This window comes from Amphibalanus amphitrite, unplaced genomic scaffold, assembly GCF_019059575.1.
Source record: "Amphibalanus amphitrite isolate SeventyFive unplaced genomic scaffold, NRLGWU_Aamphi_draft 000007F_arrow, whole genome shotgun sequence".
Taxonomy (NCBI): Eukaryota; Metazoa; Arthropoda; class Thecostraca; order Balanomorpha; family Balanidae; genus Amphibalanus; species Amphibalanus amphitrite.
Window position 1 is genome coordinate 1,522,198 of NW_024881503.1, and position 26,132 is coordinate 1,548,329.

The 26,132-nt window shown below is 46.8% G+C and overlaps 1 protein-coding gene across 7 annotated transcripts; it reads left to right on the forward strand.

Annotated features, from left to right (window-relative positions):
- The first annotated feature begins 1,419 nt into the window (after positions 1 to 1,419).
- LOC122378813 (p53 and DNA damage-regulated protein 1-like) lies at positions 1,420 to 26,010 on the forward strand. 7 transcript variants are annotated; one of them, XR_006256086.1, is made up of 5 exons: positions 10,457 to 10,592; positions 17,094 to 17,182; positions 24,749 to 24,905; positions 25,485 to 25,818; positions 25,899 to 26,010. XR_006256086.1 is itself a non-coding variant. In XM_043360351.1 (4 exons), the coding sequence occupies exons 2-4, from the start codon at positions 17,099 to 17,101 to the stop codon at positions 25,652 to 25,654; spliced, it is 411 nt and encodes a 136-aa protein (XP_043216286.1). In that variant the 5' UTR covers positions 1,420 to 1,531; positions 17,094 to 17,098; the 3' UTR covers positions 25,655 to 26,010. The 7 variants fall into 7 exon arrangements, 6 of the variants coding, with proteins under 6 accessions (XP_043216286.1, XP_043216309.1, XP_043216294.1 ...); XM_043360351.1 differs by lacking the exon at positions 10,457 to 10,592 and adding an exon at positions 1,420 to 1,531 and having other exon boundaries at positions 25,485 to 26,010; XM_043360374.1 differs by lacking the exon at positions 10,457 to 10,592 and adding an exon at positions 1,453 to 1,488 and having other exon boundaries at positions 25,485 to 26,010.
- Positions 26,011 to 26,132: the final 122 nt, after the last annotated feature.

Genomic DNA, 26,132 nt, shown 5'->3' on the forward strand with positions numbered 1-26,132 from the left:
TGGGCGTTGCATGGAAAGAATCGGACCGAAAGTCAGCAGTGCCCCCCCCCCCTTAATTGAAGGTGTTTCGCCGCTACTGTATAGAACAACTGTAAGCTGCAGGCTCAGGCAGCTTTTCAGTTTCTACCTATGCCTGCAAACACAATAAAATCAACGGAAGAGTAATAATAGATTAATTGCATTTTATTGATGCTTTTCAAGTATCAATGGTTGAACTATGTCACCGATGATTCAATATTATTTGCACGGTATCATTTACCACCACACGCCTAAATATTTAGTATCTAAAATAATGCAGTAAAATAAGCTGCGCCACGTCTGTCGACAAAATCTGGTGCCAACTCAAGGTCACACGGAAAATGTGGTCACGTGACCAATGTCCGGCAGCTGCCAATTATGTTCGAGGATGTGTTGGGGTGGGACCAGCGTGGTCCCTATCTCTTAACCATTACGGGAATCTGATGACGTCATCAGGCTTTCGAACGTCCGTTAAATGTTTGACTAAAACGTTTTGTAGCACGCGGTGGTATATGCTGCGTTGCGCGCAACAAATGCCGCACTTTTAAATAAAGTCGCTAGGAACAGCGGAGATCCCAAAAAGTAAACAAAAGTAAAAGTCTAATATATTGAAAACCGGTGAATATTTTTCGGTGAAATTTGGTAGATATTCGTTTTCGCTCTTTCTGAACCGAGTGACATCACTTTCATGCCAATTCATAAACTTTTTTGAAGGTGGGAGGGTCCCTTTAAAATAGGTGGTGATAGTGGGCAAATTCAGGCCCATGTCGTCCCCTATCTCCGCGTGTGTCCACTAACACGAATGACGTCACGCATGTGGGCGGAGCTATGGGCGGAGCCTAACGCACGCGGCAGTCCAAGCCGCCATATTTGAATTTATATTTTAATAGAATCTTGCCGATATTTTGGGTGAAGTCAATTTATATGGATAGCTTGGTGACAGTTTAGCTATACGAATAATAATTTATTATGGATATGCGTATATTCAGCTTGGAATTGCAATTAAAGTTCCGCACCGCATAGATTCGAACTCGGGACCTTTGGAATATTGCGCGGGCACGCTAACCACTACACTACCGCGACCGCGCGGCGGCCGGCGGCAGGGAGGCTGCGGAGACATGAGGGGACATTTTACGCTTTTGTGAAAAAAGCAAAAGATTTAGCGAAAAACACGTAAAGGATAACTTGCAGAAAATTGTCTGCTCTTTCAGATAAGATACTTAAGTTTGATATATCTTGTGCAGACTTCATTCTACAGTGCTTCGAAAATCGCTCATTTACATGGGGATTGAACGGGGCTTCGAGACTTGACTCCAAATGACGTCACGAGCTGACGTCACGAAAAGGTAGAATCGCCGGACGACCCTACCTGGTATATAGGGCCTTGGGCAAATTTGCGATTTTAGATCGGACTATTGAGGATTCAGGCAACTCTAGCTTTATTTATCAGATCGCTTATAATATCACCAGGTTTTCTGTCATTATTTTCCTTTATAGTGTCTGTTCATCAGAGGTTGGTTTGTATCGCGCAATGAAATTGTCTTGAAATGCTGATGAGTGATTAAATTTTTATTCAGCTATGAATGTTTTTAAATTTTGGGCTGAGCATGGCCATCAGATATGCAATAATTAGCCCTCATAACAATGCTGATGCTGCATTGGCTATATTGACAAGGTGATGGTCTGAGCAATGTACACCAATTGCCTCTTAAACAGTTTTTTTGACATGTTTCAAATTGTAAAATCTAGTAAAATCATGCATTAGAAAAAAATGTGGTAGTCGTTAAGCAAGCCCCACACTTGTTTCTCCAACCAGGGAGAGGCGCTCTACCCGGAGATGCCAGCTAATCAAGTCAAATCGAACTAAACCTAGCCAAACCTGGCCCGACCTTACCTACAACCTACAATCTTAAACCTACAACCTAAAACCTACCACCTTCCCAGTAAAAAATTCCATTTGAAACCATTAGGATTTACCAATTGGTTTCAAATGTGTCAAATGGTTTGAAATAGGTTCTAATGGTTTTCATAACCATTTGAAATGGTTTCCAATTGGTAATTTCCCAATTGGTCTGAAATGGTGTTTTCCATTTGGGACCAATTGGTCTTGAAATGGTTTCCTAATGGAAAATAAATCCCATTTGATTTCAAATGGTGTTTTCCATTTGATCCCAATTGGTTCCAAATGGAATAAACCATTTCATCCCAAATGGTGTTTCCCATTTGATCCCAATTGGTATCTAAATGGTTTCCATATGGAAGAAATTCCCATTTGATCTTAAATGTGTTTTCCCATTTGATCCCAATAGGTGTCCAATTGGTCTCCAAATGGAATCAAACCATTTCATCCCAAATGGTATGTCCCCAATTGGCATCGAAATGGTTTCCAATTGGTAATTTCCCAATTGGTCTGAAATGGTGTTTTCCATTTGGGACCAATTGGTCTTGAAATGGTTTCCTAATGGAAAATAAATCCCATTTGATTTCAAATGGTGTTTTCCATTTGATCCCAATTGGTTTCAAATGGAATAAACCATTTCATCCCAAATGGTGTTTCCCATTTGATCCCAATTGGTATCTAAATGGTTTCCATATGGAAGAAATTCCCATTTGATCTCAAATGTGTTTTCCCATTTGATCCCAATAGGTGTCCAATTGGTCTCCAAATGGAATCAAACCATTTCATCCCAAATGGTATGTCCCCAATTGGTATCGAAATGGTTTCCAATTGGTAATTTCCCAATTGGTCTGAAATGGTGTTTTCCATTTGGGACCAATTGGTCTTGAAATGGTTTCCTATTGGAAAATAAATCCCATTTGATTTCAAATGGTGTTTTCCATTTGATCCCAATTGGTTCCAAATGGAATAAACCATTTCATCTTGAATGATATTGAGGGTTTCTTTGAAAATGAGCCCCATTATGATTAAAAGATAAGCAAGTAATGGCCTTTGGCTCATTGTATAATAGACAAAAGAAATGGAAAATAATATATGTGCGATATTTCGTGTTCGACACTTTTTCATGCACTTTTCAGAGTCATAAATCCATCACTTTGCAGCCCCGTTTCCAGATGTGTGACAACTGACAAGTGTGCTTCAAAAGTGTTTCTACCTTGATGGTCTCTAATGGTTTTAAGTGTGTTGTGAGTATGGACTGGGTATCTATTAGTTCCCAATTGGTACCCTAATGGTTTTTAATGGTCTTTTAACATATACTTAAATCGTAGACTTAAAGGTAATGGGAAGACATTTGACTGGTTATACTTGATAAGCATCACTACAAGGCCTTGCCTTTCATTAAATAATAATTATTCGGAAAATCAGCGCCGTTTCCGCTCATTTAACCAGCACTACTTTTTCTCTGTGTGCCTGCGCTAACGGGGCGCCCGACCGTTGGCGCCGGCGGCGGCCGGACGCGCCGCGCCACAGTTCAAATCGGCGACGTCAGCCGGCCGGCCGGCGCGCCCGGCGCGCCACCGGGTTTGGCGTTCGCCGGGACGGCCCAGGCCCATGTCGTCCCCTATCTCCGCGTGTGTCCACTAACACGAATGACGTCACGCATGTGGGCGGAGCTATGGGCGGAGCCTAACGCACGCGGCAGTCCAAGCCGCCATATTTGAATTTATATTTTAATAGAATCTTGCCGATATTTTGGATGAAGTCAATTTATATGGATAGCTTGGTGACAGTTTAGCTATACGAATAATAATTTATTATGGATGTGCGTATATTCAGCTTGGAATTGCAATTAAAGTTCCGCACCGCATAGATTCGAACTCGGGACCTTTGGAATACTGCGCGGGCACGCTAACCACTACACTACCGCGACCGCGCGGCGGCCGGCGGCAGGGAGGCTGCGGAGACATGAGGGGACATTTTACGCTTTTGTGAAAAAAGCAAAAGATTTAGCGAAAAACACGTAATAGATAACTTGCAGAAAATTGTCTGCTCTTTCAGATACGATACTTAGGTTTGATATATCTTGTAGAGACTTCATTCAACAGTGCTTCGAAAATCGCTCATTTACATGGGGATTGAACGGGGCTTCGAGACTTGACTCCAAATGACGTCACGAGCTGACGTCACGAAAAGGTAGAATCGCCGGACGACCCTACCTGGTATATAGGGCCTTGGGACGGCCCGCGGTCGACCCAGTCCAGCTGTAGAAGATGAAGAGCTGAGCAAAATCAGGCGGCTGGTGAGTGACTTTTCTTGTGCCTCTGTATCCGATATTCGTTTTAGTCGACTGCAAATACTGAAAATAGTTTTTTTGAATAAATTCGGTTGCATTTCGCATCCTTGTAGGAGTAGCTGAGTTTAACAGAGGTGAGAAATTGGCTTAAAATTTGCGATCACGATTTAATTTAGCCAACAGAAGATTTTCAGTGCTATATTTGTTGTGGTCAGGCTACCCAAATGACAATGCAGGTTGCATGAGCTTAAACTTACTATATTGTGATAATTTGACAAATGACCCTGTGTGGTAATTAATATGACCCCATCGCCCAATTAACCCGTGCTGTCCTATACTGTTGCAGGCACGAACTTACACCTAACAAACACCGTCTACCGGTTCTACACGGGTCCAGATGGGCTGCATGCCTGCATTATAGCTACGTTCTGACTTCTGAAAATTCTGATCGCCACGGAAGATTAAGAAATCTATCTGTCAGAACAACAGACAGTATCACCGATCGGAATGATATTGTATCACCTCGTTCATAGTGCCTATGTGGAGTAGCGTACGTATGGCCCAGTGTAAAACTACATTGTAATTCTGTTCTTGATTCTCATAGCAGTCGCCTCCAGTAGCGGCGGAACACCTTCAATTAAAGGGGGCACTGCCGACTTTTGGTCCCATTCTTTCCATGCAACGCCCATTGGGCTAATGTTAAAATGTCAAAATCAAAGGGGGGCACGGTGCCTCGGTGCCCTCCCCGTTCCGCCGCCTATGGTCGCCTCATCGATGTGGTGTTGACCAAACAACAATGTCCATGTGTAGTTAATGTCTAATGTTGGTAGGTACGTACTGATGAAAATGTATATGCTTGAAGAGTAAAACAATAAAAATAATTCACGGTGCAGTTTGTTATTTTGTGGATGAAATGCATGGACTTCAAAAGGATCTTCAAATGGTAATCCAGCTGCCCAGTAAAAAATACCATTAGAAATTACCAAATGGTTCCAAATGGGAAAAACCATTTGACTTATTGAACACTTTTCCAAATGGTTCCAAAGAGGTTCCATTTGAAATGTGTCCAATTGGCCACCAATTGGTACCAATTGGAACCATTTCATGACCATTTGAAATGTGTCCAATTGGTCACCAATTGGTACCAATTGGACACATTTCAAATGGTCATGAAATGGTTCCAATTGGTACCAATTGGTGGCCAATTGGACACATTTCAAATGGAACCTCTTTGGAACCATTTGGAAAAGTGTTCAATAAGTCAAATGGTTTTTCCCATTTGGAACCATTTGGTAATTTCTAATGGTATTTTGTACTGGGTTAACCTACCCACCACACTAAATCCGCACTGCACCAAGCCATTAGCCAAATCCGCTCCGCACCAGCCGAATAAGCCCGCACCAACAAGATCTCGTCGAAGTTACCATATTTGCAGATTGGCTGCTCCAGTACACATTCATTATTCATGGTTTCCATATGACATTCAATATATCTTTTGCTGGATTATATGAAATTGAAATAGCTGTGCAAAATGTGCCAGGCCATGTTTCTAAGTGACTTCAATGATTTAGAAGTTAGAACTTCATCACTCACTGGTCTTATGTAAGGAACTTTGGGCAGTGGGCACAGTCTAACATAGCTAATGAACCTGCAGTTCAGCTTCAGCCTTACATTAAGGTTTCCTGAGTGTGCAATATGCACTCAAAAATGGATGTGTTTGGACTGGACAAAGAAGGTGATGGTTCTTTGTGCTGAAAATGTTTAGTGTTGTATTCATATTTCAGCATAGTTCTTCAACTCAATTGCTTGACCCGTCCCGGTCACCCATTTTCTCAAGAGCACTGCTCAACAAAATGAAAATGATTTTTATGGGTGCTTTTAAAGTACGAACATTAAATATCATCAGCTCACCAATATTCTTCTGAATCATGTGATGTTTTTGTATCTCTAAATGGTTTCCATTTCATAAAAGAACATACTCCACCCTTGTAACATTTATTGTACATGCCACCTTGGAAATACATTCATCATGATTCATGTCACTGTAGCACTTGTGCTTGCTCATTTGCGCCTTGCGGCAGCACGACAGTTGCACACAATGTTCTATGTTAAGGTATTAACCACAAATTATAATAGTAGACAATACTCTACTCAATTAACTAGGTACTTATTGGATGAGAGAAATGTAAAAAATGGACTCAACAAGACCAGTCAACCAGGTCCCTTGCTTTGGTGATCTGTTGATTGTTCTCGTATCAAGTGAACTTCAACATTTTATGATTTTACACATTATTAATATTCACTAGAAATAAATATTTGTGCTAAAAAGACCAATACTGGCATGTTTTCTTCTCTTGAAAGGCATAACACAGCCTTTTTCACACTTCAGCCCATTATCTTGTATTCAAAGTGGCTCAGATACGAGTCTTCAGTTACTTTGGTAGTGCAGTATGAGGCATACCAAGTTCCAGTGGTATTTTTGAAGCATACTTTAGATCACTCGCCAAAACAATGCACCTCATAGAAGTCTTGCTATTGTTAAGTGAATGTTTGCCATTCGATTTGGCCAAAATCATAATAAATTTGCATATTATTGATAGAAAATGGCGTTAGTATCTAACTTTTGCAAAAGCGGCGCAAGACGCATTTGGTAGCACTATTTTTTTTCCTTCACGAGAAAAAACTTCATCGAAATTTGCAGGCCTCATCTAAAAGGCAAAATTAATGCTTGGTTCATTCGAATTCGACCTATTGAGGCCCGGTTTTGGAAAAATCAAGCCTTACTGAGTCAAATGGTATGCTTTTTATAATATTTTAGCCCTCAACTTAGGCGTCAGCCCAGCTCAAAACTCGGCCTCATTTGTATGGATCGTTATGGGGTGAAGGGATTTTTGCCGCCCACGTGACGTCACGGTAAAGGAATTCTGAGACTCGTGAACGGGGGCTGCGGGAGCGAACCCCCCTGCGCTCGACTTTATCATATGACGTCATGGATCTGATTCTGTTGACAGAGGTCATACCTAAGGCACAATCAAAACCAATCCCTGAAGCACTTTTGGCACTCAGTGGTTACTCTATGTACTGCAACTTCAACCCTCAAGACAGCAGCCTGGGCAGCAGCGGCATGAGAGGGATAAGTATATATGTCCACAAAAGCCTTCAGGCAACTGAGATAAATTTTGGTAATATCCCCTTCAGCGAGCAGTTGTGGGTTGACCTGGCTCTGTCCGCACCAGACAAGTTGCTCATTGGCTGCTTGTACCGCAGTCCCTCAGGTGATGCAACAGCTTCTGTGCAAATGCTTGATCACCTCATCCACCATGTGACATCATTGAACTACTCTCACATACTGCTTGCTGGTGATTTTAACCTGCCTCAAATCAACTGGGAAATGGGTATCTCATCAGCACCACCCAACCACATCTCTCATGCTTTTGTTGAAGTTATTCAGGACTGCTTTCTTCATCAGCACGTCTCAGAACCCACCCGCTTTAGAATTGGCGAGGTGCCTAGCACTCTTGATCTGATCTTTTCAAACGAAGAAGGGATGGTTCAAAATGTCACGTACCACCACGGCCTTGGCCGCAGCGACCATGCCATGATCTCATTCGATCTTGAATGCTATGCTGTTAGAACTGTGTCAGGATCAAATCGTCTTAACCTCCACCAAATCGACTTCAGTCTTCTGAATCACCAGATTAGAAATGCCAACTGGGACATTGGACAGGACAAGCCTCTTGAGGAGCAGTCACTGGAAGAGTCTGCTCATGAACCTCATCAGCAAGTGTGTCCCTCGTGTCTCACGGAGAATAGTGAAGAAAAATATTTACATGACCAAAGAGGCACTCAAGCTGAAGAAGAAGAAAAGATCTTTGTGGCTTCAATATCTGCACACCAAAGACCCCATAGATCATGCCCGTTTTGTTCGAGTCAGAAACGACCTCAGACGGATGACCAGAAACTTGAGATTTGACTTTGAAACCAGACTGGCGCGCGACATAAAAATGAACCCCAAGCACTTTTGGAGATACGTCCACTCTCGAACCAAGACCAGGTCCAAGGTTGAGCACCTGCTGCATGCGGACGGCTCCCTCGCCACTGAAGACAGAGACAAAGCAGCTGTTCTTAACCAGTACTTTTCCAGCGTTTTCTCTGTCGAAGACTCCACTATGCCTCCATTCCATGCGAGGTACTCTGGTCCCGAACTCGAGCCTGTAAGTATCACCCCAGAGGCAGTCATCAACAAGCTTCAGGGTCTCAAGCCCGCCAGCTCCCCGGGCCCCGACGGCATCCACCCACGAATCCTCTCTGAGACTGCCGAGTCTATTGCCCCTTCTCTGGCACGGCTGTTCAACATGTCCTTAGCATCAGGTGAGGTTCCATCCGAATGGAAGCTGGGCGAAGTTGTCCCGATATACAAGAAGGGGAACAAGCAGCTGCCGACAAATTACAGGCCCGTCAGTTTGACTGCTGTTCCATGCAAAATACTGGAGTCCATCATTCGGGACCTCATTATGAACCATATGGTCTCTACTGGCCAGCTCCACAACGCTCAGCATGGTTTCCGTCCAAAAAGATCGTGCGCAACTCAGCTGCTAGCTACTCTAGAGGACTGGAGCAGGGCGATCGAGACGGGCGAGACAGTGGACGCTATCTATTTGGACTTTTCTAAGGCATTCGACACTGTGCCCCACCAGAGACTCCTCCACAAACTCAGGGCATATGGGATCGGTGGACACCTGCTCAGATGGATAACAAGTTTCCTGTGCAATAGAAAACAACGAGTTGTCCTGAACGGTTCATCTTCTGACTGGGCCACAGTCAGTAGCGGCGTTCCTCAGGGCTCGGTCCTGGGACCCCTTCTGTTCGTCCTATTCGTCAACGATCTTCCAGGCCTTATGCAAGGCGGGATACAGATGTTCGCGGACGACACAAAGATTTACCGTCCTGTTCAGAACCCCTCTGATGCGGCTCTGCTCCAGGCGGATATCTCCACGGCTGTCGACTGGTCCAGCAAGTGGTGCCTCAGTTTCAACTCCCAAAAGTGCAAGGTTATCCACGTTGGAAAGCGCATTCCATATGAGTCATATGTCATTGGAGACTACCAGCTTGCTGAGGTTGAAGTTGAGCGTGATCTAGGCGTCCAAATCGATCAGGACCTCAAGTTTCGTGAACAAGCCGCTGCAGCGGTATCCAGAGCCTCCCAGATGCTCGCGGTGATTCACAAGTCCTTCGAACGCATCGACGCCACCACGCTACCGCTTCTGTATAAGACCCTGGTACGACCGCACCTCGAGTACTGCAACATCGTATGGGGCCCCTTCAATCGCGCTGACCAGCAAAAGGTGGAGCGTGTCCAGAGACGAGCAACGAAGATGATCCCATCACTGAGGAGCCTACCATATGACCAACGACTACGCTCGCTGAAACTCCCGTCTCTCTATTATCGAAGGCGCCGCGGCGACATGATTATGACGTACCAACTTTTCCACGGGGGTGTTGACCTCGATCCTGAGTCATTCTTTGAGTTGGCTGACTCTACTACAAGAGGACACCCCTGGAAGCTGTTGAAGCCGAGAGCGTCTTCCCGATCGAGGCGAAACGCGTACAGCGTCCGGGTCGTCAATGACTGGAATGCTCTTCCTGCTCATGTGGTTGAAGCGCGATCCCTGAACGAATTCAAGTCCAGGCTCGACCGCCACTGGTCTCACCTCCTCTACACCATCCACTCCAATGACTGAGGCAGTGATATCGTCATGGAGCTCGATAAGTCAGAGTCCCACAGGCCTAAGGGCCTTCAAAATTCTCGTACATCGTAAGTAAGTAAGTAAGTCATCAGTAAGATCAATAAAACTCGTCTTTCCTCGTTTAACTCCAAAAATGATTATTCAAAAACAGCAATTTCTTTATTTATTGTTCAATTGACCTTTCAAATTATACATACCTGTTTAGCTGCTAGGTAACTTGAAACGTAACTTTTGAAAAGAGGGCAAGTGGGCAAGAGGGCAAGCAAGTTTGATACGGGTCGGACGTGTCTCACCGAGCTCCTGGTTCCTGATTCCTCAGCTGGCCAATAGGTGTCCCTGGTGTTTTTGGCGGGAAACCAACGCCTGGTAGGCGTCCTTTTTGGAACCTTCTCATTTTTCTAGCTTCCATTCTTCACAAATACGCGATCATCGTCATATCTTCAAGTCATCAACGAACGGCTCAAAATGCCCGTCGAGCATTCACCACCGGCAAATGTTCGCGCCCGTCGCGCGAGACAAATATCTACCGTAGAGGCAGCCGGCGTTGATTCCGCAACCGACGATCCCAAGGTCATCGCTGAAAACACGAACGACGAAACCGAAGAGAGTTCATCGCCACGAGGAAATGTGAGAGGTGGGAATCAAAGCCGTGGAGATGAGAATCTGAATGAAGTGAAAGAGAGCGGAGTCGGAGACAATACAGGTATGGACACGGACATAGGTGGGCATCGTTCCCCAAAATTGTAACTTCGTTACTCGTTCCTCCGTTCCCTCAAAACGTGACTTCCGTTAATCGTTCCTCCGTTCCTCTGCATATAATGTAACGGAAGTTCTTTTAGTCCGTTACTCCGTTACAGCAAAATAAAAAACGTTAAAATGTTGGGTATTTCACACATTTTTGAGACCATTCTGACACAAACTAAACCTACCGAGAAAGCGGAATGCCCACCAAATCTTCCAAGACAGTGGGCACTGATTGGACACTAAACCTTGGAACGTCTGGTGGTACTGATGCGCATCACTTGTCCCCGGCCAGATGCCGGTTGCCCTTCACGAACACTAGACGTTCCAGGTTGGCATCTGAGAGCATAGGCGGCGGAAAGGGGGGGGGCACCGGCGCACCGTGCCCCCTTTGATTTTGGCATTTTAACATTAGCCCTATGTGCGTTGCATGGAAAGAATGGGACAAAAAGTCGGCAGTGCCCCCCCCCCTCTCCCTTAATTGAAGATGTTCCGCTGCCACTTTCTGAGAGGGTAGCCCTTTTTGCACGTAGCACATCTTTTCCCATTGAGAACATGCGCTCTACTGAGGCGCTTGAAGGGACGCCCGTGTTGAACTTTGCGAACACATACTGCAACGCCGGCTCATTGCGGAAGGCCAGTACACTGTACACTGAGGCCATCTTCCGTCTTCAAGTCAGGGCTGCTCAATAATCCACTATTCCGCTGCTGCATTAATGTCTGTGGGTTAGCTGAAAGATCAACCCGCTCGGACAACGAAAAGTAACGGAGGAACGAAGGAACGGACTAAACTGTTAACTTGTAACGGAGGAACGAACAACCAATGTAACGGAAGTTACTTGGTCCGTTACCCTTTTTAAAATGTAACGAGTCCGTTCCTCCGTTCCTAAAAATTGTAACGGCGTTCCGGAACGGAGGAACGGAGGAACGGATCGTGCCCACCTATGGACACGGAACAGAGCAAGAAAACTGTCGGTAAGTTGGATGAAAGCATGTATAAACTGTTTGGTCATGGGCCTGGCTCTGTTAGCTCTCTCTCGCGGTCATCCAGTGATACAGGCAGTGAGGGGGCTATTTGCAGGGGTGGACCGAGCGTAAAAGCATGTGGAAACCCTGTCAAGGATGGTGAACCAGGCATTATGTTGATGTGTGACAAATGCCATGACTGGTTTCACCCCCACTGCCAGGGGGTTCCGAAGCTAGCCGTCAAGGCACTTGACAAGTATGAAACCCTTGCGTGGCTCTGTGACAAATGCAAAGTAGATCTGAAACAAAAAAAGCAATGCGACCATCTTGTCTCATCTCTCGAGCAAAGGATCATCCAACTGGAGGCATCAGTCTCTAAACAATCAGACCTGATTAAAGAGTCTCTTCAGACCCGAGACAAGGAGGCAAGTGGCCACCTTGATGCACTCAAAAAGTGTTTAGAAACTTGCGAAAGAAATGCTCAAAGCCAAGCCAAAGCCATTGAGACAACTCTGAAACAGCAAAAGTCATCCTATGCAGATGCAGTGAAAGGAACTTGTGAGGAAGTTACCAATATGGTAAAACAACAACTTGACTCTTTCCCAAAAATTCCTACAACTGGCAGCTCTAAGACAGCTATGGACATGTCAAAGGTACTCGATGACTTTGCCGACAAGGAAAGGCGCAAGGCAAACATAGTGGTCCACAACCTTCCTGAACATGAAGGAGACACTGTTACAGAAAGATCTGCAAAGGACACTACAGTGGTAGTGAAAATTATCAAGGATGTGATGAAACTGAATGTAACAGCAGTTGGTTCTTTCAGAGCAGGCAAAAAACTTCCCAACAAACCAAGACTACTCATAGTCACACTCGGAAACCCATCCGTCCGTGGTGACATCCTGCGTAGTGCGCCATGGCTCAGGAACACAGCGAACTACAGTAACATATACATCTCCCCAGACATGACGCAGAAGGAGAGAGAAACAAATAAAAAACTGAGAGAGGAACTTGCAACCCGCAGGCAGGCGGGAGAACACAACCTTGTCATCAGGGGTGGCAAAGTGATTCAGCTGCCCCAACATGCTGCATCTTCAACAGGCACTGATAGAGCTCGGGAACCCGATTCAAACCCTGCTCATGGGATGAATAGACAGCAGCAGGAGAGACCTGTTGGACACTCTGCAGATGTACAACCCACTCCTTCCGCTGGGGGATCAGCGGGCTCTGGAACAGGTAACATCCGCCAACAGGAGGACAGCTCTGCTGTGGTGGACACTCAGCAGCCTGAAAACCAGAATGGCACTGCTAGAGAGCCAGTTCGGCAAGACTGACTAGATAAAGAAAACGTAGCCTGGAGCCAGAGGAAAAAGACTGTCAGGAATCTTCGTGTGCTCTATACAAACACAGACCAGTTCATAAACAAAAGGGATGAGCTAAGCATGAGGATATGTGGAGAGGAGCCAGATGTGGTGCTGCTCACTGAGACCCTTCCAAAAGCTCAGAGACTGCCTATTGCCCCATCACTGCTGCACATTCCAGGATACCTGTTATTCACCAACTTCAATCCAGGTATGATGGACCTGGGCAACTCTGGATTACGAGGTATCTGTGTGTATGTAGCACAGCATCTGAGCGTCTCTGAGGTAGTCTTTGACAAATCAATGATTGAAGATGTTTGGGTTGGACTGAAGCTACAAGGAACAGACCACCTTTTGATAGGGTGTATCTACCGAAGCCCATCTGGTTCCCAAGAAGAAAGCATTAAAAGGCTGGAGCAGCTGATTTGCCAAGCAGCTGCAGCCCCCTTCTCACACCTTGTCATCATTGGCGACTTCAATCTTCCTGGCATTGACTGGGCAACTGGTGCATCTCCTTCAGCCACACACTCCTTTGTGGAGACGATCCAGGACTGTTACCTGTTCCAACATGTTACCCAGCCCACACGTTACAGGCTTGGAGAGAGGCCAAGTACTCTGGACTTAGTCTTTACCAATGAGGAGGGTATGGTTCGCAACCTTGAGTATGGCCCTGCCCTGGGTAGAAGTGATCATGTGATCCTTACCTTCACATTGATGTGCTACGCACCTGCGCCATCCTCGCTGCCACGCATGTATTCTCGCACCAACTATCGTTCCCTGACTAATGCGCTTGAATCGTGCAACTGGGCGGTGATGAGGAACATGAGTACTCAAGAAGCTCACACCTTCTTTAGCTCGTCAATCCGTGCAGCCATTGAGTCATGCTCCAGCATCAGAAAGAAGACCTCTGACCATAACATATATATGAACCGCCAAGCCCTCCAACTAAGGAAAAGGAAAAGGCTATTGTGGAGCACTTACTGCCGAAGCCACGATGAACTTGATCACGCCAGGTACGTCAGGTGTCGAAACGACCTGAGGAACATGACCCTCCGGAGACAACATGAGCAAAAGCTGGTACTGTCAATCAAAGATAACCCGAAGTGCTTCTGGCGGTATGCAAATTCACGCCTCAAGACCAAAAACGGCATCGGCGACCTAGAAGACGAGAATGGAGAAACGGTGTCTTCTGATAAGGCAAAAGCTAACGCCATGAACAGATACTTCAGTAGCGTCTTCGTCGAAGAAGCGTCAGACACCATCCCTGTCCTGGAGCGCCCCCATCACGGACCGCTTCTGGAGGACATCGAAATCTCCCCGCTACGGGTACACACTAAGCTGGCAGCGCTGCGGGCACACAGCTCACCAGGACCCGATGGCCTTCACCCTCGCGTACTAAAGGAGAATGCAGCCGTCCTCTCCCACCCACTGAGCTGGATCTTCAGGAAATCGCTGGACTCCGGGGATGTCCCCCCAGAGTGGAAGATCGGCAACGTGACTCCGATATTCAAGAAAGGAGATCGCCGCCTACCATCCAGCTACAGACCGGTGAGCCTGACATCCGTCTGTTGTAAGGTCCTCGAATCTGTCATCAGGGATGAGCTCCTGCACCATATGTCAGTAAACGGCCTGCTTCACAGAGCTCAGCATGGTTTCCTGGCGAAGCGTTCGTGTAGCTCCCAATTGCTTGAGGCACTAGAAGACTGGACCGCCGCCTTGGAAGACCGAACCCCGGTGGATGTGGTCTACCTAGATTTCGCCAAAGCATTTGACTCGGTGCCGCACAAACGTCTTCTCGAGAAGCTGAGGTCGTATGGTGTCGGAGGTAAACTTCTCACCTGGATACAGACCTTCCTAGTTGGCCGTCGTCAACGGGTGCTGATTCAGGGCTGCAACTCGGAGTGGGCACCTGTCTCCAGCGGTATCCCCCAAGGTTCAGTATTGGGGCCGACGCTGTTCACAATATACGTCAACGACATGCCACTAGAGGTCTCAAGCAATATGAAGATGTTCGCGGATGACACGAAGCTATACAAGCCACTGAAAAATCCATCCGATCGTGGTGCTGGCCTGCAGGGTGATCTGGACGCTCTGGCACGATGGTCCTCAAGGTGGCTGCTGCCGTTCAACGCAGGAAAGTGTAAGGTGATGCACATGGGCTCAAGAAACCCTGCACACGAATACAGGCTGAACGGGACGCCCATCGCTGTGGTAGACGAAGAAAGGGATCTGGGGATCATAATCGACTCTGAGCTGAAGTTTCACTCGCAAACGGCCGCGGCCGTTTCAAAAGCCTCGCAGCTGCTCGCGGTCATCAAGCGATCCTTCGCTCACATCGAGGAGACGACCCTACCCTTGCTCTACAAGGCTCTCGTCCGCCCCTTTCTGGAGTTTGGGAACGCCGTCTGGGGACCGTTCAGCAAAGGAGACCAGAAACGCTTAGAAAAGGTCCAGAGACGCGCCACGCGTATGGTGGAATCCATCAAGCACCTTCCCTACCCCGAGCGTCTGGAGCGTCTCCGACTGCCGTCGTTGTTCTACCGCCGCCGCAGGGGAGACATGCTGACGGTCTACCAGCTGTTCCACGGTGGAATCGATGTGCCGCCAACGACCTTCTTCACCAAGAACGAGACCGAGCTGACGAGAGGACACGGGTGGAAGCTGCTCAAACCCCGAGCCGTGACTCTCGCCCGACGAAGCAGCTTCAGCGTCCGCATCATCAACGACTGGAACGCTCTACCTGCTGAGGTCGTATCGGCCGAAACACTCTCGACATTCAAGGCACGACTTGACCATCACTGGACCCACCTAATGTATGTCATGCCACAACCTTACGAGTCCTGAATGTCTCTGCAAGTAACTCGGTGAGAACGGGACCTATAGGCCAAGTGGCCTTTTCTATCCCGATGACCTTCAAGGTAAGGTAAGGTAAGGTAAGTGTTTTTGGTCTTATGACGCCGTCAATAAACAATTAAAGCGAAAGCTAAACTACGCTAAATCCTCTGGCGCCCTATTTTCGCCGGCGTTCGTCTACTTGCTCCAATTTGCTCTATTTCAAACTTCCGGTCATTATAGAGTTCAGTGCTTCCGGTACAAGTACGCGGCGTGGTCCCGTGGTGAGCCTTGCTCAAGAGGTAAGTGAAACTGAAATTGGACGGGAAGTAATTATAGTGAGATGAATTAAGCCCCTTGCATTATAATTGCCTGTGGGTTCGGTGCGGATTTTTTGGGCTCTCGGCGCGCTTTGGGCGGTGTTTCACGGGACGCTGCTACCACGCTGCTATCAAATTGCGCGAGCTGACGTCACACTTGTGGTAGTGTTGGAGCAATGGTCCTGTTGATGTTTCAATGGAAACCCAATTTGACACGTGTAAAAGCAGCGTGCTGCTATCACCGGTGAAACAGGGCCCCGGTGCGGATTTTCCGGCTCAGTTTGAAGGGTTGGTGCGGATTTTGAACTTGGGCCGGTGCGCCTTGTCGACCTGCGTGCCATACTTTGCAGTCTGGCGGCTAGCACTTGGTCCACTGGATATTGTGCTTAAACTAAAGCAACCAACCTTGGTTTTCTCGCATCTGCGTTTTCCCTTATTCATGTTCCTAGTCCAGCCATGAGCATTTTGTTGCATTATTAATTAGCCACATTCTCTTCAGTCCTTCTCTTCTCCTTTCCACTCGCATTGAACCTCTTAATCCCTACCCACCTACTCCTACATAAGCTTTGTTTTATATTGATATGCTCAATTTCTACTCTGAACCCTCCTTCCCTGGGGCCAACCTGGGGATTCCCTGCCACTCCTATTCCTTATTCCTTTATAATCTGATGACCTCTGTTCTCACTGCAAGACCCTGTCCACTGCTTTGTAACTTGGTGGCAAATGTCTGATCAAAAGGCTTGTAGTAGTTGATGCTTTTTCTGTTGAATTATTGAAATAGGTACAATAGGTGTGACACTACAAACTTAAGAAATAACTGAGGATCATCCTCCAGCTATAACTATGACAGCCTAGGTGACAAGTGCAATTACTTTTCTTCCTTTGACAGAGCTGATTGTCACCCTCTTGTTACAGCCACAATGGATCCCCACCTTCAGAAGGTGGTTGGTGAACTGGAGGCTGTAGAGGCAGCTGCAGAGGATGTCCTGACTGATAAACAACAGGTGAGTTCAGTGTGAACAATCTACTGGGCCACACAGTAGGCGCTTAGTTCAAACAGCTGATAACGATCATGGTTTTTATTGGATGGGTACCTAGTTCATGGCAGTGCTTGGCATCTTCTGTTTGTCTTTCTGGGAATAGTCTGGCTTGTAGTCAGTGATCTGCAACTACCCTCTGAGTCAGGGGAGGAAGGGTCAGTGAAGGGCTATGAGCTTAAGTCCTAAGCTGATCTGGCACAGATTTCTTGCATATAGTACCTAGCTGTAAGCTTGATGAGTGACTTGTGCTAGATTTTCTGGTAGTCTTGTGTTCCTGTTGCTCCATTGTCTATAGGTTGGAAGTTCCAAGGTTCTGCTATTCGCCTTTAGGTCCACGATAGTTCCATAGGTTGGTTCTATTGTTCCACACTTTTTTAAGCTAACATGCCAATATTCATTGTTTGGCATGCTTTGTCATTCACTAGCCAGTAGCCATCAGCCCATAAAAAGCTTGAATGAGTTTGCATGGGGCCTTAAACAAGGGCAGATTTGAAAATGAATTCCACACAGTTTGATATGTTATTGGAATCACCCTCGCCCGTATGGGCGTTTTCCCAGCCGCTACCGTACAGGAAGGGGAGGGAGGGGGGAGGTTGTTGGACTACCCAGCCATTCGGCCCACGATCAAGATAGAGCTACGCAGAAAAAACAGCCTGCTGCACACGACGACAGAAAGCCGATGATGCTCAATGTTAAGGTCCTAGGTCATTAGTTGACCTTTCAGGTCAGGTCAATTACCCAAACGTCGTGAAAATCGGGTGAGCGCCCTACAGTCACAAAGCACTACCATCGGGAAAATCGGGAACTGCACGTTTCCTTGACTGGAAACGTGACTGGACCAGTGCTGACTGCTGGCTCCCATGGCACAGCAGTCAGCACTGGCCGCTGCCAGTGTTGCCTGCCCTCAGCACTGCTCAACACTGCCTGCCAGTGCCAGTGCTGCCAGTGCTGCCACTGGCCGCTGCCAGTGTTGAGCCATGGGAGCCCGATGGGTAGGGAGTAGTGGAACTTCAATCTGCCCCTGAGTGTACTAGAGTACGATGCGGTATATACCTTTTGCAGCAAGCTATTATTATCCTAGTCGATGTCAGATCTTTGATAATTATTCTGATTCTGAACAATTCTTAAAGGAAATCAGGGTTTCGGAGTCGTGGTAGTGCTCTTCCGACTCCGACTCTGGGCTCCTGAGTCCTGACCGACTCCGACTCCGACTCTGACTCCGGGTCTGATACAAAGGGCAATGGTGGCTGCCAAAATTCCGCGTGATATGACGCGCCCTGTTAGATCTTCAGGGTGTCCGGAAAGTCCTGGCGCTTTTCAACATTTTTAAAATAAATGCCTTTGGTCCATCAATACTCAACAATAGAACAAAACAATGACCAGGAACACCAAGCCACATGCTTCTGCTAAGTGCCCATTCATTGTAACCACCGTCTGTGCCGACGACAGCCTCGACGCAAGGGCGGAAACGCCTGCGGGTTTTGACGATGCAGGACATCTCCTGTCCTCCCATGCTGTCATGATGCGAGTCTTCAGCGACTCCAGGCTGGGATGAGAGGTGGCCTAGAGCTTATTCTGCAAAACGCTAGCACGCCTTAGTCGAGCGGGTTAAGGCTGGGATAATAAGGTGGCCTAATCTCATTTCACCACGGTGATCGGGTCCGCCGAGCTTCCCTGTGAGTTTGGTTTGGACGGCAGCGGCGTTGTTGGAGGGCGCTCCGTGCTGTTGAAGTGCGAAATGGCCCTTAGGGCAAGTCGCCTTGATTTTCGTGTCCAGGAACCCGTCGTGGACCAGCCTGTCAGTCATTTATTTGACCTTGACGAAAATGATGGAACATTTGTGTCCATCAGACCCCAGATTTTCTTCGATTGCCGCTGAAATGCTGCTTCAGTCTCAGCAGCTTTGGCATACCGTGGTTGTTCCTGAGTGAGAATATTTTCTAAGAAATTTCCGATCCCGAATGCACCTTTGCCTGCCCGACCGTTCGCCGGGAAACGCCGCATCGCGCTGTAACTCGCGCCTCGTTCAAGCCACACCGGGCCCCCGCGCGCGGGCTCTCAGCGATAAGGCGCATCTTCGCCCATATACCTAGCACTGAAAACGGTTTCAAGGTCATATTTACGCGACCCGTAGCTGAGCGGTGAACGAGGGGTCATATCTGCGGTGATTGGTTGAAAGTCCAATAATCACAGCGCGCGTTAGACGACGTCCAAAAGAGGCGCCAGAACTTTCCGGGCACCCTGTTCGCGCACCGGGAGATCGCTCCGGTTTCGTTCATGCGGACACCATTTCTCCCACGTGGACGCAGCTGAATCCTTTAGAGACCAGCGGCCGGCGGCCAGCTTGAAAACCCGCCGAGAAGCACGAGTGTGACCGTATCATGACCACGGGCAATGGGCATCGCCATCATGTCGGTCTGTGTTTGTGTTAGGCACTTTTCCGAGCGATAAAAGAAGAAAGTAAATATACAGTTGTCATTAAAGGGACCCTCCCACCTTCAAAAAAGTTTATGAATTGGCATGAAAGTGATGTCGCTCGGTTCAGAAAGAGCGAAAACGAATATCTACCAAATTTCACCGAAAAATATTCACCGGTTTTCAAGATATTAGACTTTTACTTTTGTTTACTTTTTGGGATCTCCGCTGTTCCTAGCGACTTTATTTAAAAGTGCGGCATTTGTTGCGCGCAACGCAGCATATACCACCGCGTGCTACAAAACGTTTTAGTCAAACATTTAACGGACGTTCGAAAGCCTGATGACGTCATCAGATTCCCGTAATGGTTAAGAGATAGGGACCACGCTGTGTGAGGGGGGCTTAGGCCGGTCCTGCAGGCCCTTCGTTACCTCCCCTCCGGATCTCTACTTTACTCTACAGGATCAGTGGTCGGCCGGGACGTCTCCCAGCCTTTTACCCGTCTGCCACCCGGGCCACTGTCCTCTACACTAATTGTACTAACTATGCATCGTGGTTCAGGTGAATAACTCCGCCATTTTGGGGCACACGCGGTTGGTAGCGAACCCTCGTGGGTTTGGAGCTAAGCTCCTGAGCCATGATGATGACTAACTAAGGTACCGAATGAATCTGACTCCGCTCAAACTCCGTTCTCCTTCGACTCATCTCATTACCAAAAGACGCTATCGCTTCATCCCCCCATTTATTCACATTTATCAAATTGCCGAAATCAAGATAAAAGACTGCCGAGTGAAATATTCGTCAACCATGACTCTTTACCCTAACGCTGCCCTACGCCACGCGAATTAACCTAACCCTCCTCCCGGATGCTCCTAACCTAGCTAAGGGATGTCCGTGAGCCCGCGACAATCCCTGCGGGGTCGGAACCTACCTCGAGCCAGATGCCAGCAGCGTGAAGAGCGGTCGGGTGCCCAGTGTTGCCACCACCTCGGGTTGCAGACACTAAGCCCCACTTTGCTTCCACGCTGCGCTTACATACCAGCTCGAGGCGGATACGCCCCCGTCAGCCGGTCCGAGGCTAAACCAATCGGTTGACGGCGGCGCACGGTTCCGGTCTCGCTGGCCTCCTATGCGCCTCCCTAACCCGCACAAAAACAACGCGCAGCACACGCTAGCGCCGGGCCGCCGGCTCACAGCCGGTCTGCACGGCGCCGTCTGCGCCGACCCGGTGGCCGCTGACGCGACACAATTCCGATACAAATCACAGCTCTACATAAACAATTCCGATACAAATCATAGCCCTATAGCTGGTCCCACCCTGCAAGTAAAGGGAAGAAATTTCTTGAACACCATAAAGCTGCGGGGGTTGCGACCAGGATAAATGGTGGTTTCTGAGCCTGGCCGCAAACTTGGCTATCTCAACTCAAAACTAATGTTAAGGTGGGAGGGTCCCTTTAAAGGGACCCTCCCACCTTAAAAAAAGTTTATGAATTGGCATGAAAGTGATGTCGCTCGGTTCAGAAAGAGCGAAAACGAATATCTACCAAATTTCACCGAAAAATATTCACCGGTTTTCAAGATATTAGACTTTTACTTTTGTTTACTTTTTGGGATCTCCGCCGTTCCTAGCGACTTTATTTAAAAGTGCGGCATTTGTTGCGCGCAACGCAGCATATACCACCGCGTGCTACAAAACGTTTTAGTCAAACATTTAACGGACGTTCGAAAGCCTGATGACGTCATCAGATTCCCGTAATGGTTAAGAGATAGGGACCACGCTGGTCCCACCCTGCAAGTAAAGGGAAGAAATTTCTTGAACACCATAAAGCTGCGGGGGTTGCGACCAGGATAAATGGTGGTTTCTGAGCCTGGCCGCAAACTTGGCTATCTCAACTCAAAACTAATGTTAAGGTGGGAGGGTCCCTTTAAAGGGACAGTATCGTCGAAAAAAAATAAATGTATGGAGCTGATTTTTTTTTTACTAGCATTTCTTATTTTTCTGAATCAGAAAAACATAGTTTGAGGACCGAACTCGGTGAAAAATATTTTTTCATGAGCGAGTCATTTTCATGAGCGAACCACCACTACAAGCATGGCCGCCACTTTGGAAGCCTGCGAAATTACTACAGAACTGGCGCAGAGAATACATTATTGACGCTACGCTTACGCGGCCGCTCTTCTGATTGAGTTGTCGTTGAGATCGAGACTGATCAGATGACGTCATACATATACGTCATACATTGGAGGGAGATTGTGATTCAAGCTGGAGGAATTCCTTTGTTGAGCCGCTAGAATCCGAAGGAAACAGCGGAAATTGCCTACGACTATTTAAAAAGGGACTATCCCACCTTCTAAAATGTTGTTAAAACCAGTTAAATTGTGCCCGACTTTATAGATTGGATGACCAGGAACACGGTTCTGGCATTTATTTTTCATTAAACATCTTAGGATTCCCATATTCCAAACACAAACTTTCAAATATGTGACGTCACAGCCCAAAAGTACCTCCTTCCCCAGGCCACATTACTGTCATAAAGCTGATTCTTTTTACTCTGTAGGCACCACAACAAAGTTCAGACCAAGTTTTAAGCGATTTTTCAACGAACAAACCCATTTAAATCAGAATGACTAAACGAGGTGACGTCACACTAACGGTCGCTCCATGTTGAAGATAGGGCCTTGCGCAAGGCCCATTTTCAAATGAAGGGAACGAATTTCTTCAACACCAAGAGGCCGCGGGGGTTGCAACCTAGATAGATAGTGGTTTCTGAACCTCGCCGCAAACTTGGCTATCTCAACTCAAACCCCATGTTAAAGGTGGGATAGTCCCTTTAAGTCTTTACTCTTTGACACTGGATAGTAGAAGTTATAACGCGAATACAAAATGCTTGCCTACTAAATTATGACGTAACTTGAAATTTGTAAGATGCAATGTTAGCTTTTCAGAACAAAAACAAGATGTGTGGGTGAAAAAATGCCTTATTTGTGATCAACGGAAGCGAAATTTGCCGTGGGGCCACTGGTCAAAAACAACTGAAAAGTGATAGCACGGATTGATGTTGCCAAAGCGTCATTATTCTTTTCCTCAGGTTAATAGATCTCTAAAAAGTTAATTGTTTTCAAAACGGGCTTCGCTGAGGAAAACTAAATATTATAACCAAATATTTCGGCTTTATTGATCAGCCTTGTTCACTGGTTTGAAATACATTTTGAAATTGAAACTGGTTTCACTGGTTTGAAAATACAAATGTATTTCAAACCTGTGAACAAGGCTGATCAATAAAGCCGAAATATTTGGTTATAATATTTAGTTTTCCTCAGCGAAGCCCGTTTTGAAAACAATTAACTTTTTAGAGCACTTATTGACTTCAGTCAACTTTCCGGAGTCGCAGTCGAGGCAGCTGGACCGACTCCGACTCCGACTCCGACTCCTGGCTGCTTGCCACGGCTCCGGGCGACTCCGATTCCGACTTCGAAACCCTGAAGGAAATAGTTCACTGTTAGCATGGGGTTTTGAAATGAAATAGCAGTTCCGTAGCATGAGCTGAGACAAGCACAAATCAGGAGCTTTTACGGCCCAGCGATCACCCTAGGCCAGGGGTCGGCAAATGGTGGGGCATTACCCCCAAAGTAATGGAGTCCCTCGGCAGGGGGTAATGAGGGCCTCTGAGAAAGCTTCATCTTAGAATTAATGGCTCCCTTGATGGGACAGACATCACGACTGATTGTCCCCAGGATTCAAAGAAAAGACAAGTCCAGGCCGAACGCTAACCATCGCCCGTCTATTGGCGTTTTCACAACAGCTAATGTAGGGGGGGGGGGCGATCGGACCCCCAGCCTCTCGGCCTCTGAACTGGAGATTTGCGGTAAAAAACGAGCGTGCTACCCGTGACGATAGGAAGCGCTGCCACCCAAATTTAAGTTCCTTGGCCGCCACTGGGTGACTTTCAACAGGTCCATGACGATTGTCGAGAAAATCGGGACCCGGTTAACTTCTTGAATTGAGATTCTATGGCCTACCATGATCTCAAGAAGAACTTATGAATTCAATAACAAGTCAACTGTTATTTGTGCAAAGGTCATGAAATGTGTAAGGGCAGTTAAAAAATTATCGGCTCGAGGGTACAATTTTGTCGTGATCCGACGCTTTTTACATAACAATACCCCAAATTACCAATGTGTCACGGAAAGTTATGGCATTAAACTTGGTTGTGTATGCAATGGTGTCTGGTAGGTGGGGGTACGGAAAAGGGGGCATGACCCCAGAGGACCTGCCGACCACTGCCCTAGGCAAAGATATTCCATTTCTCGGCCCGAAAAAAGTAATTCGTATTTGTTTCGGGCTACACTGAGGTAAAAAATTGTTAAAAATTGTTAACAATTTTTTACCTCAGTGTAGCCCGAAACGAATACGAATTACTATCATTTACCTGAGGAAGATTAGAAATGACACTTCGTCAATGTCCCGAAAAAAGTTGCCTTGCTGAGGAATGTGTGTCTTGCAGGGGTCATTTCCCTCTTTTAAAACTGAATAGTATTCCTATATTAAAATATCGAAAAAATATTTTTTTTATATAAGTTTTCATTTCCTTTACTGATCATTTTGAGCATAAAAATCATAAATCCATAGCCAAAAAATTAATTTCGTGAAAGTGAACTATTCCCTTTAACGATATGCTTAACCATTCGATATGTTTGACGATGCATATGCTAAACGTGAAAAACAGCGTTTTTAATGAACTTGCTATTCATACAACATGAAACATGGTAGCAAATCCTCATTTTCTTCAAGCTTCGCGAGTATTGACCATGTGCAATGTGCCCTCTTATTTCATTCGCACAGTCAAATTGAGGACATGAACTCACTCGATAACCAGAAATTCACCCGATCAAGCGGTGGGAGCGTTTGCGAGTGCAGTAACCTATGCCTTGCAGTGGCTCCGATTTTGTCAATTTGTCCATTCAAAACATTCAAGCTAAATTGATGAGACACAGATATTTCGCTGAGGTTTTATACCTGCTGTATCCTGCATCTTTTATGAAATATGTGCATGTCATTGGTCTGCTGAAGTCTGAATTGAGGAAGCTTTGCTAATGTATTTTGATCATTTACAGATCGTGGACCTGTCACGAAAGCAAAGTGGTTTGCGTGAAGCATCTCGCGCGGTCAGCTCACTCATCAAATCACGCGGCGAGTGCAAAACCTGGGTGGCTGCCGGCAACACCTTTATCAAGCTGCCCGCTTCGAAGGTGAAGAGTCTTCTTGAAGACGGTAAGTGAAAGAGATACGGCTCGTTGCGTTTGTAATGAACTCATTTTTCGGTAGCATTATCCGTTCCGTAGTATGATTGATAAGCACCGAACTCCGGCAGTACCTCTAAGCCTAGGCGCAAATCGAATGATCCAGGCCTTCGATATGAGTCCCTTGACGGAATGTACACTCGTTGGTGGGATCGTCTACGATTACAGACTCTGCGGAATGATGTCTAGTTACGGTAAACTTCGGTATTTAGTTTATGCTTCCACAATCGATGGGTTTTCCTTGATCACAAAGCAATTTTGAAGAGTGTGCAAAACAATGTTGTTGCTTTCATCTACGAATCCGCCTCAACTTAAGACGTATATTTGATGCATGTATATTGTGTTACATTACAAAATATTACAGTATTTACTTACATGGGTTGCATAGGTATAGGCCTTTGCATATGTTTAAGTTGTCACCAAACGCGCTTGTAACGTTACTGCTGTCGTCTAATTGTATCGTTTTATACTATAAATCAGTGCCTTGTGTATGAAGTAGTGTTAGATCTCTCACCCTGTGACAACGTTCCCGGTTCTGGGCCGATTTCAGACCAGCTGGAGCTGGACAAAGAGATCACCGGTCTGCGGGATGGACTGCGCGGCAAGGTGAACCGCCTCAACGACCTGGAGGGCCGCCCCGACGTGGTCGGCTTCGGCCTGAAGCCGCTGAGCCGCGCCGAGACGGCCGCAGTGCGCCAGGTGCTCGGCGATAGGTCGTGACGTCAGCTCGGTCAGCGGCACCGACCGCGTCATTTAATGAATGGTTCCAGATACAGCGTTAAGACTGACGCTGTGAATGCTCCATTCCCAACGGATGGTGTGAGATGCGCTTGCAACACGATTTGTGTTTTTGTACTCGCCGGTTTGTGGCGCATGGATGGATTGTCTGACGCCATAGAGACCCAGGATAGCACGGGGTTCACAACTCTGCTAGCTTCTTGGTATTGTCGGCGTATATTTTGGATTCTGTGATATATTGTTATATGCTCATGCTGGCCTAGTGAAGTGCATGATCTGCTTGGCAGGCGTGAATTACCTCGTCAGTTGGACGTTGCTGTACAGATGCACTTTGGATGGGGTGGTGAAAGGAGCAAAGCGGGTGTTTTTCTTTCATCCTCGATGTAAATAAATACCATTTTCAGTCCGAATTTTTGGCAAATAACATCACGTCCTCTCTTTTTTTTTCGCAGTCGGGCCC

Bases quoted from the DNA above. Each gene is read 5' to 3' on its own strand.
- LOC122378813 (XM_043360351.1), top strand. From the start codon at position 17,099: ATGGATCCCCACCTTCAGAAGGTGGTTGGTGAACTGGAGGCTGTAGAG. The intron at 17,183-24,748 runs GTGAGTTCAGTG...GATCATTTACAG, and splicing joins TCCTGACTGATAAACAACAG to ATCGTGGACCTGTCACGAAA. The intron at 24,906-25,484 runs GTAAGTGAAAGA...GGCCGATTTCAG, and splicing joins GAAGAGTCTTCTTGAAGACG to ACCAGCTGGAGCTGGACAAA.